The 12000-nt window shown below is 34.5% G+C and overlaps 1 protein-coding gene across 12 annotated transcripts in view; it reads left to right on the forward strand.

The window, feature by feature from the left end:
- The window catches only part of MPHOSPH9 (M-phase phosphoprotein 9), a 50743-nt gene that overhangs the window by 687 nt on the left and 38056 nt on the right, over nt 1–12000 (forward strand). For 6 of the 12 annotated variants that reach the window (XR_004316728.1, XR_004316729.1, XM_032471967.1 and 3 more), the window contains exons 2-6: nt 2054–2313; nt 4268–4424; nt 10047–10136; nt 10345–10868; nt 11792–11963. Coding sequence is in view for 10 of the 12 variants with exons in the window: in XM_032471967.1 (XP_032327858.1) it covers nt 2210–2313; nt 4268–4424; nt 10047–10136; nt 10345–10868; nt 11792–11963 (1047 nt within the window). In the remaining 2 variants the exon portion in view is untranslated. Of the gene's footprint in view, nt 1–2053; nt 2314–4267; nt 4425–10046; nt 10137–10344; nt 10869–11791; nt 11964–12000 lie in introns of those variants that run through there. The other 6 variants (XM_014553749.2, XM_014553750.2, XM_032471968.1 and 3 more) reach the window with 5 other exon arrangements.

Raw genomic sequence — 12000 nt, forward strand, 5'->3', positions numbered from 1 at the left:
TCAACCCTTCCTTCCCCCCTCGGGCTCCCAACAAAGCAAACTCCTGGGTAACTTTTATATTCTCAGCACACAGCGATCAGTGGTTCTTCTTACCTCTAACTCCCTTTTTTTGCTAAGACCTGGGGGCCATCAAAAGCGTCATATTTTGTTGCTGGGAGGTAAAAATGACTCTGTTCTTATATCCCTTTTCCATCAGTTCTTAACATTTTGCATCGTACATCGGTTTTTAAAATTTCTTCCATCCCCGGCTCTCCCACCTGCCTCCCTCCCCATCTCCATGCTCTGCTGGGGAAGCATCCTTGCATTTCAAGTGGTTTTCCATCTGGATCTACTGCATCCGGATTAACTCAGCGGGGGAAATAATAGATGGGGTCGCATGCAGATCCACGTCCCTGGAGAGCTTGTGTTTTCCTGGTAGAAGAGCACGGTGATTTGAATCCAGGTATTTTCGTTACCATGTGGAAGGTGCAGCCCCTGACTTTTTCAATACCCCATTTGTCGTTGGTGATGGGCTGAGTCACTGGGGAGAAAAGCATTTAGCTAGGTCGAGTTACCCTTTGCTTTCACACCTGTCCCTGAAGGAAATGGTTCCTTTATGAGCTGATGTATTCAAGGTTGTGCTTTGTAAAACCAGGCCCTAGAAAGTGGGAACCTAGAGGAACCAGAATAGTAGGTAATTTTCCTCTATTGCACTCCCTAAACTTTCCATTTGATAAGCAGCATAGGTTTTCTTTATTCTTTTTTTTTTTCTCCTTGTTCCTTGGCTCTTTTTTGTTTTGTTTTTGGTACCCTTTTTTAAAAATTGAAGTATAGTTAATTTACAATGTTGTGTTCACTTCAGGTGTACAGCAAAGTGATTCAGTTACACATGTATATGTATCTGTTTTTTAGATTCTTCTCCTTTATAAGTTACTAGAAGATATTGATTATAGTTCCTTGTCCTATACAGTAGGTCTTTGTTGTTTATCTTTTTGTATATAATAGTGTGTATGTGTTAATCCCAACATCTAATTTATCCCTCTCCCGTCCACTCTAGCTCTTTTTTTTTTTAAGTACATGAATTCTCTAAGAAGGAGGCATATTATTCGACTTGTTATAGCCAATTTACCTCTGTACATATAGCTTCAGTTAAATTTTAGTTGACTTGGCAAATAGTTTATTTTTAAAGAAGTAATTCATGCATAGAGTACAGAGGTACTCTGTGTATATATTACCACCTTCCAGCCAGTGGGGAAACAACCATTGTTAACAGTTTAATTGGCTGTTTTCAACATCAAATTAAATACTAAGTAGTTCCCATCCATCTATTCACTGTATAAATCAACAAGCTTGAATACTTAGTAGAGTTTATTAAACAAGACATGTAAATATTTCAATGGTTGCATAGTAGAATTGTGTCTGGAACCTTGATTATTAAATACATGAAACTTTGAAATATTACCTGAAAAAAGTAATCCTATTTCAGCAAATCACCATTATTGTAGATTTTTTATTAAGATGTAATTCACATGCCATAAAATTTACTATTTTGAAGTGTACAACTCATTGATGTTTTGTATATTCACAGAGTTGTCCAGCCATCACCGTTACCTAATTCTAGAACTTTTTCTCCCCAGAAAGACACACCATGCCTGTTTTGGGAACTCCTGTTCTCTCCTCCCAGCTCCTGGCAACCATTAATCTCTCTTCTGTCTCTATAGATTTGCCTGCTCTAGATAATTTGTATAAATGGAATCATACAATTTGTGGCCTTTTAGCAAGCTTTTACTTAGCATAATATTTTCAGTGTTCATCCACATTGTAGCATAAATCAGCACTTTACTCTTTTCTAGGACTGAAAAATACTCCGTTTTATGGATACACCACATTTGTTTATCCATTCATCAGCTGATGGACGTTTGGGTTGTTTCTGAATTTTGTCTATTATGAATAATGTTGCTATCCTTAATGTAGATTTGTATAAAAGGATCAAGGTTTCCAGAGTCTTGAAAACACAGTTACTAGGTTTAATGGCTTTTTATAATAGTATTTTTTTCCCCTCATTCATTTTCAGACTCTCTTGGGAGCTTGGGATATTTCACAGTTCTGAATGTCAGCAACTGAAAATGCCTGTAGACACTGAAGCATCTGAAGATGACTCGGATTCAGTTTCTTCAAACAGTGAGAGCCTACATTTTCAAATAAGAGAGTATAAAAATTTCTGTACGCTATGGAAGATTTTGACCTGGGGAAACCTTTACAAAAAACATCTTCTGTAGAATCTGATATAAAAAATTCTTCCCATTCTCTTGGACTGAACTTAAATACTAACAGGTAAGAATGGGATAGATTTTTTTTGTTTAATGTAACAACAAATCAAAATAACTGTATTTGCATAGTTTACCAGTTTATCCAAATAGTGTCTTAGTTACTGATTTTGTTTAAAAACCCCAAAACCAGAGACTGTTTGGGGGCCCATCGTTTAAGAATAGTTTCAGCACTTTCGTGTTCTTCATTCTTCCAGAGATGGACTTTGGCGTGGGGAACACTGGGGGGAAAGAACTTGTCTTGCTAGTTGTAATTTTCTTTACATTTTTTGTTTTGTTTTTTGTAAATTACAAGCATATCTTTAAATTTTAGTTGCCTAAAAATTGTTTCTCCATTTTGAAATTAAGAGGACAAATAATGTTTCATATTGCGGAAGTACCTCACCAGTATGGAAGGTAGCAGCGAAGTAAGCTAAAAAAACCGGCTCTGAGTTGACAGAGGACATGCTATCAAACAATGCATTTTATGCATTTTCTTTTTAAAACTGTCCCATGTTTGGTTTGTTTTTAATCAGGGCCTGTTAACTCTCCTTTTGTACATAGTCTGACAAGCTTGATTATTTGGTTTTTAAATTTACGGTAGCTTAAAAACAGCAGAGACAGGGACCAGTAGAGAAGGCATCACCTGTGAAAAGCAGGTACAATAAAGCAAAAACACAGCAGCCGGGGGCCTACTCGTAAAGGAGCAAAGTTACACACAGTAATAGGTTTTGAAGAAATTGTATATTGTAAATAAATTAATTCCTTAAAAAATTTGTTCATCCTCTGCCCTGTCAGGAGGAATTTAAGGCAGTTTACAAGAATATATACAATCAAAGGAGAAAGCATAAATTAAAGTAGGGTGAAAAGGGAGGGGGAAGCATGGGATGTGGTCCAGAAATGTTTGCCAACGTCATCTATCCCGCTTCCTGAAAGCTGGCCGTGCTTTGTGTTTCCTGTATTGTTTGGCGGCCTCTTTGAAACTCACTGCTAGAAGAAGCTCTTTTTAGAACTTAGTGTTCGATTTTCTTGGAGGAACCTAAATGTACCTTCCTAATGAAAATTACGGAACTGAACTGTCTCCCTTTTTTTAACCTGAAAGTTAAATCAGCCAGATTTAAACTTGATTATTATACAACTGGAATTATGTTTTAAGCCTCTAATGGACAACATATTTATGTTCTTTCCCTTGAATTTTTATTAATATTTTCTCTGATCCTAATTCTTTATTATTTTCCTATTATTTTCATTACTGTCCTCTTTTTCACAAATTGTTTGTGAAACAAACCAGAGTATCAATAAATAAATGAAAGTGACCTTTCAGTGATTTAAATTTAAGTAAATTTTAATGTCCTTAATTGTGCTTTGTGCTTTTATAAAACAAATCTGAAATAAACTCATCTCAAATTTGGAAAAGCAATCCTGGAAAGAATCAGTGCTATTTTATACACTGAACAGGCTGAATAAGTCCTGAATATTTGCTGCTAATGTGCTTGACACTACTTTTATTCAAAGACAGTGCAAAGATAAGCATCAGTTTATCACACCCAATTAGGGGGATCCAGTTAACAAGACTTGACTGTAATTCTGGGCAATGGAGAAAGAATCCCCATTCCAGTAAAGGGCTGTTCTTAAAGTGGGGTGAAATAATCCTCTGGAATAATTTAGATCTGAGTAGCTTGGAATTTTTCTTATTTTTATTTAGCAGAAACTTTTGTTTTCTGCTGGTACTTCGGAGTGTTCTCTCACTTGTGAAGAAGGTCCTTCTGTTGTGTTCTTAAAAGTAAAATTAAGTACTGTCTGTCTTTTCACTGCTATTTTCATTTCACGGACAAAGTTGTGATCAGATTTTCAGCAAATGAGGTGCCATTAAAAAGGATTAAATATCAGTAGTTTTGTACTGCTCTGCTAAATCTTGAACTGCTGAATTATTCAACGCTTCGGTAGAATGAAGAAAACCATTTGAATTATTTATGTTTCAGCAGAAGTAGTCCCCACCTTAGTACAAATGGGGTATCCTCTTTCTCAGGGAAGACCAGACCATCTGTAATTCAAGGTACAGTTGAAGTCCTAACCTCTTTAATGCAAGAGCTACAAAACAGTGGAAAGACTGATTCGGAACTTTGGAAAAACTGTGAGGTATCTAGTTTTGTTTTACTTTTGAAATTAAAAAAAAAATTTACTTGTAAATTTGCCTCTACTAAACTCTAAATTATTAGAAATTTATATCTGAAAGAGCATGACACTTTAGTTATTGCTAGAATAAAGTGGTTAAGTATATTAGTAAGGAACAGTACAGAACAGATGTGAAAAAGATGATCAGAAGTATGTTTTAACAATATATTAGTGATCAGACATTCTAATTTATATTTTAAATGTGAACTAAAGTATTGTCTTTTTTTCAGAAAAATGACAATTTCAAAATGATTAATATTGTTATTATTTCTAATATTTTAAGTAACTTACACAGGATTGTCATCATTTTGTAAAACCTAAATCCACTGTGAAGTATTTTGAATGCTCTAATTATAAATTAAGGTTTCTGTTTTAATGCATTGTCACATTTAGCTGCGCTACATTGAGTTATTGATTGTTCAGGCCAGGTGGTTCTTTCTTTGGTCCGTAGGTTAAACTGTGATATAAAAATTTAACAGTTAAGAGAATACTTACATATAAATCTTATTTCATGGAATTATGCCCAAAATAGATTTTAACAAGGCAAGATTTGGTAATGCTTTGTAGAAATGTATAAAACATTATTAAGTTCTTTATTTAGAGAGCAGCAGATTTTGTTTTGTGTTAATCATGTTTTTAAATATAATTTGTGTAATTTTTCAGAATGTAGAATAAATGGAATGAAAGATTATCTGTTTAAGAATTTGGTAGCAGCCATCCCCAAGTGTAATTACTTATATTAGTTATCCATAATCATTAGAATTAAAAAAAGTGACTGAGTATTATGGCAAACTTAAAATTGAGTTTTAAGTTTTGAGTTTTTTAGGGGGGGCGTAATTAGTTTTATTTACTTATTTTTTAATGGAGGTATTGGAGATTGAACCCAGAACTTCATGCATGTTAGGCATATGCTCTATCACTGAGCTATACCCTCGCCCTGGAATTTTTAAGTTTTTATACTTTTTTTTCCATATGACAATCTGTATGTTCTAATGCAAAAGACCTATAAAATACCATTGTAAAGTTATGTAACTAATAATAGAATGTTTCATGAACTGTTTCCTCTAATATACTCATTAGCTTATAATACCTAAATTGACAAGCTTTAAAAAAAAATGAGACATTGCCTCAGTGTGGTTTGACTTCTGGCAAATTCATGTTTAACTAGAAATTGTTACTTTTAATATTTGAAATCAGTATCTTAAATCAGAACCAGAATATGTTTGTGAATTTAAGGCACAAGTTATTATAAGCCAGAATACTAACCAGCTACTTACACCTTTTAACATTTGAAACCGTTTCTTTCTTTCTGTCCTTCCTTCTCCTGTGATCTAACGGATTATTTTTATTACGTTTAGTATTAATTGACTACTTAAATTTTGTAATGTAGGCATATAATTGATTATTCAGTGAAGAATTTGTTAAGCTATTTCTTACTTTGACAGAATATGAAATACACTTATGGCCATTTTGGTAAAATTTCTTGAATTTGTATTTTGTGTTTTTGTAGCCTACCAAAATAAAAGCTTCTAATGCTTTAAGGTAATGATTTAAAAAGAAAGGGAGGGTGAGGATTGTGCAAGTCTTATTCTTGACTCTTCCCTGAATTTCACGTTTATATATTTCTTTTGGAATAGTAACATCTGATTTCTACCACTTGTAAGAAACTAATCTAATCTACATTATTAAAACAAAACACTCAACCTTCCACAGAGCTCTGGAAGAGATCTGGAGATAATCTGATTCTTTAGAATTCCTTTATAAAACCTCTCTCCTGGAATTCTTGTTTATCACTGCTTAAACTTGGGAAGGTTATATATTTTAGTTCAGTCAAGAAAGAATCTTTTAACACATTTACTTATAGAAGTACTTTGATACATTCTTAAGTACTTGCTAATACTTCTGTGACTAAGAAAATCTTAAAGTGCATCATTAACTAATTTGTTTTAATTAGTTACTTTAGCATTTTGGCACTACTGTATATATAATAGTAATGGTTGTATAATAATTATTATTATAATACCTACCATTTTTTGAGTGTCTATTTGCCAGGTAGTATACTAGACACTTTCTGTCAGTGGCACTCAACCTTATTAGACCCAAAGCCCTCTTTATAAAAGTTTTCTAAATAACTTCAACTTATATTGTCTTGAAATGAAATTCACAGATCCATCGACTTTTTAAAAAATTGATGTAATGTCCTAACTGTGATGTAAAGGAGGAATAATAGTTATTTATAATAAGAGAACATGTATTTCAATGTATAAATGCACAGGCACATCTACACTGGAAAATGTAATGAAGCAGTCTGGTGTTGACCTATATGTAGACTCACCGTGAACGCAGCAGCTGTCAACCCAGCCTGATACAGCTTCTGTGTATTGATGACCCGGCACTGCAGTTGGTGATGATTTTCTGAAATGATGACTCATGTCTGAGCAAATTCTGAAACAAGCTTAACATCTTGATAGTCGCATTCTTGGACAATTTGGTGATTTGAAAACTGCTAAGTATATGTAATGTTTATAATATAAAACAGACACAGGACAGTTCTTTATTGTAGGGGGCTGTCCTGTAATTTGCATCCCTGGACCCTGCCCACTAAATGCTGGTGGTGCTCCCACTGTTTTTATGACAACTATGAACTCATAGATTTTCAAAATAGGGTACCCTGTTGAAATCACTGCTTTACATGCATCATATTTAAATTTAAAATTTAATCCTCCCAGTCACGTATAAGGTGTTATAGTTCCCATTTTTTAAATTAGGAAACTGAGGCACAAAGAAATGAAATTTTCTTGTTGGGGACCACATAGGTTGTTAGTGGAGAGGTGGGAGTCAGACTTAGGAAAAAGCCCGTGGGATATTTACCAGGCCAGACTACAGAAATCCCATTCGGACTAACAGCGTCAGAAACCTGCGTCCAGGGGAAAACTTGAACTAGATGCCCATATCCTCCAACAATATGTAAAATACAGGAAGTATAAATTATTTAGTTTGAAATGAATATTAACACTTCTTAATAATTAAATGAATAATGTTCACTGTAGCCATAGTGTTCTTAAATTAGTTTATTTAAAATTAAAATGTTAACTATAATATCTGACTGGGAAAAACAAAATCTCCATTAATTTATAGCCTGAATGAACTCTATTCATTTGTATCCTAAATAGTAAAATGATTATAAGGATGTGATTAATATCAAGTGTCTCACATACTGTGATCCATTTTTAAACTAAATTGTTATTCTGTTATCCTTATGGTTTAGTTTTACGTGAATAATAACTTTATCAGGTTAAAAATAACCCTAAAGGATTGCTTTAGTATAATTGAAAAAAACTGTTGCCTGATTATTTCTTTTTTGTTTTGATTATTATTAAGATACTTAATATTGTAAGTAAGCTGAGAGGGTAAGGAACTACATTTGATCTAGTCCACCTTGTCCTGAAGTCAGTTGTTCTAGAAGTCATACTTCCTATCAGTACCCTCGTATTTCACTTTAAGGCTTCCTTTCTAATCTTGAAGTTTTCTCCCCTTTACCTCAATACTGTAATACAGGTTCCAACGTAGTTCTGTTATATTATGGTATATAAGTGGCTTTCACCACTAACCTGAAGGGTCTCTGGATTGTGTGAAGTTCAGCTTGCAATATCCATTTTTATACATTCGTTTAGACTGTATATTAGGGAGCCCATTCTTAATTTGTCATTGTGTCCTGGGTGCTGGAGATGAAGTAGGGGCAGGGATGGGAGACTGACAAGTTGACAAAGTGAACAAATGAGATACTTTCTGATTGTGGTAAATGCTGTGAAGGAAATAAGCAGGATACCAAGAAAGACAGTAACTGTGAGGATGGTTTGGGAAACTCTTCGAGAAGATGATAATTAAGCTGAAATAGCAGGATGAGAAGAAGCCTGCCATGTTGAGAGCTGGGGAGAGAGCTTTCCAGGTAGAGGGTGCATAAAATCCAAAATTTTTGAGGTGGAAGACAACTTTAGCATTTCAGGAAACAGAAGGGGAGCAGAGTGTCTAGTGTGTCGAGAACGGGACAGAGAGACTTGAGATGAAGTTGGCAGGTGTGCTGTGAGCCAGAACCACATGCAGGGCCCTGTAAGGAATGGCCGGAGTGGGAAAACACTGAGAGAGCTTTTAAACAGGGAAGCTGGTTGTCACAGTAGCTACTTATTGACATGGTATGTTATTGCATATGGCCTATTACTGAAAGTAGACAGGCGTTTAGATTGAATTCAGCCTCTGGAGAACTCCATGCCCCCTCTCCTTCCAATGTTTTGGCTTAGTCTAGTTACAAGAGCACTGACTACTCTTGGGGGGTCAGGACGGATCAGGATGTAAAAGTGGCTGTGAAAGAAAGGAATTGTAGGCTGCTTCCGTACATTTCCAGAGTCACTTTTATTCCTTTTTCAGCCGAAGTGTTTTAAAACACTTTAACATGTGACTTTGAAAAAGAGTATTTTTACTTGAAGAACAACCAAATTAGGGGTCAGATTCTCATAATACCAAACTATTTGTTTTAAGATGTGCAATTCTTTTTCTGGGTCCAGGTTAGTGTTTAAGAAAACCATTGGCTGTTATGAGGAAAGTAAGAGGAACTTAAGACAAATGTAAAGTACACCTACCAGCAGTTCTTGATTCATCAGAAGTGATGGCAGATGACATAAAATTAAGATGCTATATGAAAAATAAGATTTACCCAGACCTTCAAATTTGCCCAGATCACAGGTCATATGGGAAAGGGGAAAACAACCTTAAAAAACTAAAACTAGAGTTACCATATGATCCAGAAGTCCAACTTCTGGGCATATATCTGGAGAAAACTCTAATTTGAAAAGATACATACAGCCCAGTGTTCATAGCAGCAATGTTTACAGTAGCCAAGACACGGAAGCAACCTGGATGTCCATCAACAGATGACTGGATAAAGAAGCTATGGTATATTTATACAATGGAATACTCCTCAGCCATAAAGAAGAATGAAATAATGTCATTTGCAGCAACATGAATGGACCTAGAGATTATCAAACTGAGTGAAGTCAGACAAAGACAAACATATCATATCACTTATATGTGGAATCTAAAAAATGACACAAATGAACTTAATTTATAAAACAAAAACAGATTCACAGACATAGAAAACAAACTTATGGTTACTAAAGGGGGAAGAGAGGGGATAAATTAGGAGTTTGAGATTTGCAAATACTGACTACAGTATATAAAATAGATAAATAACAGGTCTTACTGGATACCGCAGGGGACTATATTCAGTGGCTTGTAATAACCTATAATGAAAAAGAATAAAGAAGTATAAGTAAATCACTGTGCTGCACCCCAGAAACTAACGTAACATTGTAAATCAACTGTACTTCAATAAAAAAAAAATTAAAAAAGAAAGGGATGTCCAAGTCTATGTCCTCATATTTTTACATTGAATATAATTTTATTACTTACTTACCTTATACTTTTTACATTAAAAATACATTTTAAGAAGGCCGTTTCCCACTGGAGGAATATTTCTGTGAAATATTAGGTTAAAATTATTTTTAATGAAAATATTTTATAATTTAACAGACCAGGTGGTTACAGCTATTCAGTTTGGTGGAAAAACAATGCCAAGAGCAAATAGTTGCTCAGCAGGAACAGTTTCACAACCAAATTCAAGTAAGTTGTTCTTCATATTGATTCTTATATTATAAAATTTGCAGAAGAACCAATTCTTTGTATCAATTTTGTTTATAAACTAAAGATAATGCACATATATCATCTTTAGAATAATATCTCTTATTTTTAAAACAGTATTTTCAATATGGTTATAAAAACATGATGTTAATTTACTTTCTTACCCAAGTCTGTCACTTTTTATTTTCAGCGTATACAGGAGGAGATAAAATATTTAGTCAAGTTACAGACCAGTAATGCTTCCTGGGCTTCCTATGATACAAGTGCTTTAAGCAGACAAATATCTTCAGAAAGTCAAATGGGTTTTTTTTCTGAACACAGTGAAAGAAATGAATCTGTTATCAGTTATCGTAAGTCTGAAGAACCCGAAATGCAGCAAGAAACACCCATGTCACAACCAGACTGCAACGTGGAGAGCAGCTCAGTGAGCAGCGGGTATGGTACCCTTTGTGTCTCAGAACTAAACACCTACAGATCTAAGGGCCCTCAGGAGCTCATGCAGCACGCGGAAGCTTCTGAAGAAGGGTTCGGAGCACCTGTGGTGCGGACGGAGTCACTTGCAGATAGTGTAAAACCCCGGAGTTTTTATACACATACGAATGAAGAGTTCTGTGCATCTTTAAAGGAAGATACTCCCGTTTTTCCTGGTGAATTTGAACACAATTTTCTTGGTGAAAGTAAGATTTCGGAAGTATACAGTGGAAAAACAAATACGTAAGTAGAATTTCTCCATCACTTGAAGGGAGTTTTACTTGTTTATTCTATTTATAATAAACTAAACATTTTTGTTTAGTAAATAAAGCTGCTTTTAGTTGGACTGTGATGGAATGAGATGTGTTTGAATGTCTATCAATTTTATCAAATTCTTTTACTTCCTGTGAAAAACTGAAATTAAAGCATACTGCAGCATGCTAATATCTGTCTTCCCATTTACAATGTTATAAGACTACTAACACTCTTGAAGTGGGAGGTCTTGCCAGAAAAATACCTTTTATATTTTGTAGTCACTATAGAGTTGCTGAAAATTAGCATATAGGATTGTATCAAAAAGTGGAATTTTGCCAGACATGTTAATATAATTTGAAACCAAAAATTATATACAATCATATTCATTTTTGTTTTGTATATATAAAGAGAGATTTTCTAAGTTTATTGACATTTCGAGTGACCCAGGGAACTTTTTAGTAAAAGAAACTTTGGTTGAATGTTTATAAAGCAAATAATCTTTAAAAATTTTTAATGTTCAGTTTTATGTCCCTGAAATATGTCATCTAATTTAAGGTATTGATCTGTAGCAGTACAAATCTTGGGTACCCATAAGTGTAATTGTTAGTCTGTGTAAATAAATAAGCTTTCACTGTAGAGCTATAGTTAGTACTTGAAGGGGCCGCTGTGGTGGCTTTTATCCTATTGCATGGCTGCAAAGACTGTATGTATTGTAAAGACTGCTAGTCAGTCTTTTTGTTCATTTTGCCCATAGTAATAATTATATTGTCGAAAGAAACTTTTGTGAATCAATAAAAATCCATCTGCTATTAGAAAAACAACTCCAAGCATCTCCGCTGACTTAGTGTTTAGTTTTAATTTGTGAAGGACAGCATCTAAAGGGGGTTATTTTGTTTTTTCTTTTTAAATAGTAAATCCATAACATCATGGGCTCAAAAGCTGAAGCAGAGCCAACCAAAGAGAGCACACACAGAAGAGGGATGTTCAAAATCTACCCAAGGAAATGAGCAAACCAAGAAATCACCGATTGAGAAAGTAGGTGCAAGTCACTTTACTCAGGCACGCAAGCTGCGGGCAATTCGGGTAATTGTGCTGAGTTTACCACATAGCCATTAACATA

The sequence above is a fragment of the Camelus ferus genome, chromosome 32 (genome assembly GCF_009834535.1).
Source record: "Camelus ferus isolate YT-003-E chromosome 32, BCGSAC_Cfer_1.0, whole genome shotgun sequence".
Taxonomy (NCBI): domain Eukaryota; kingdom Metazoa; phylum Chordata; class Mammalia; order Artiodactyla; family Camelidae; genus Camelus; species Camelus ferus.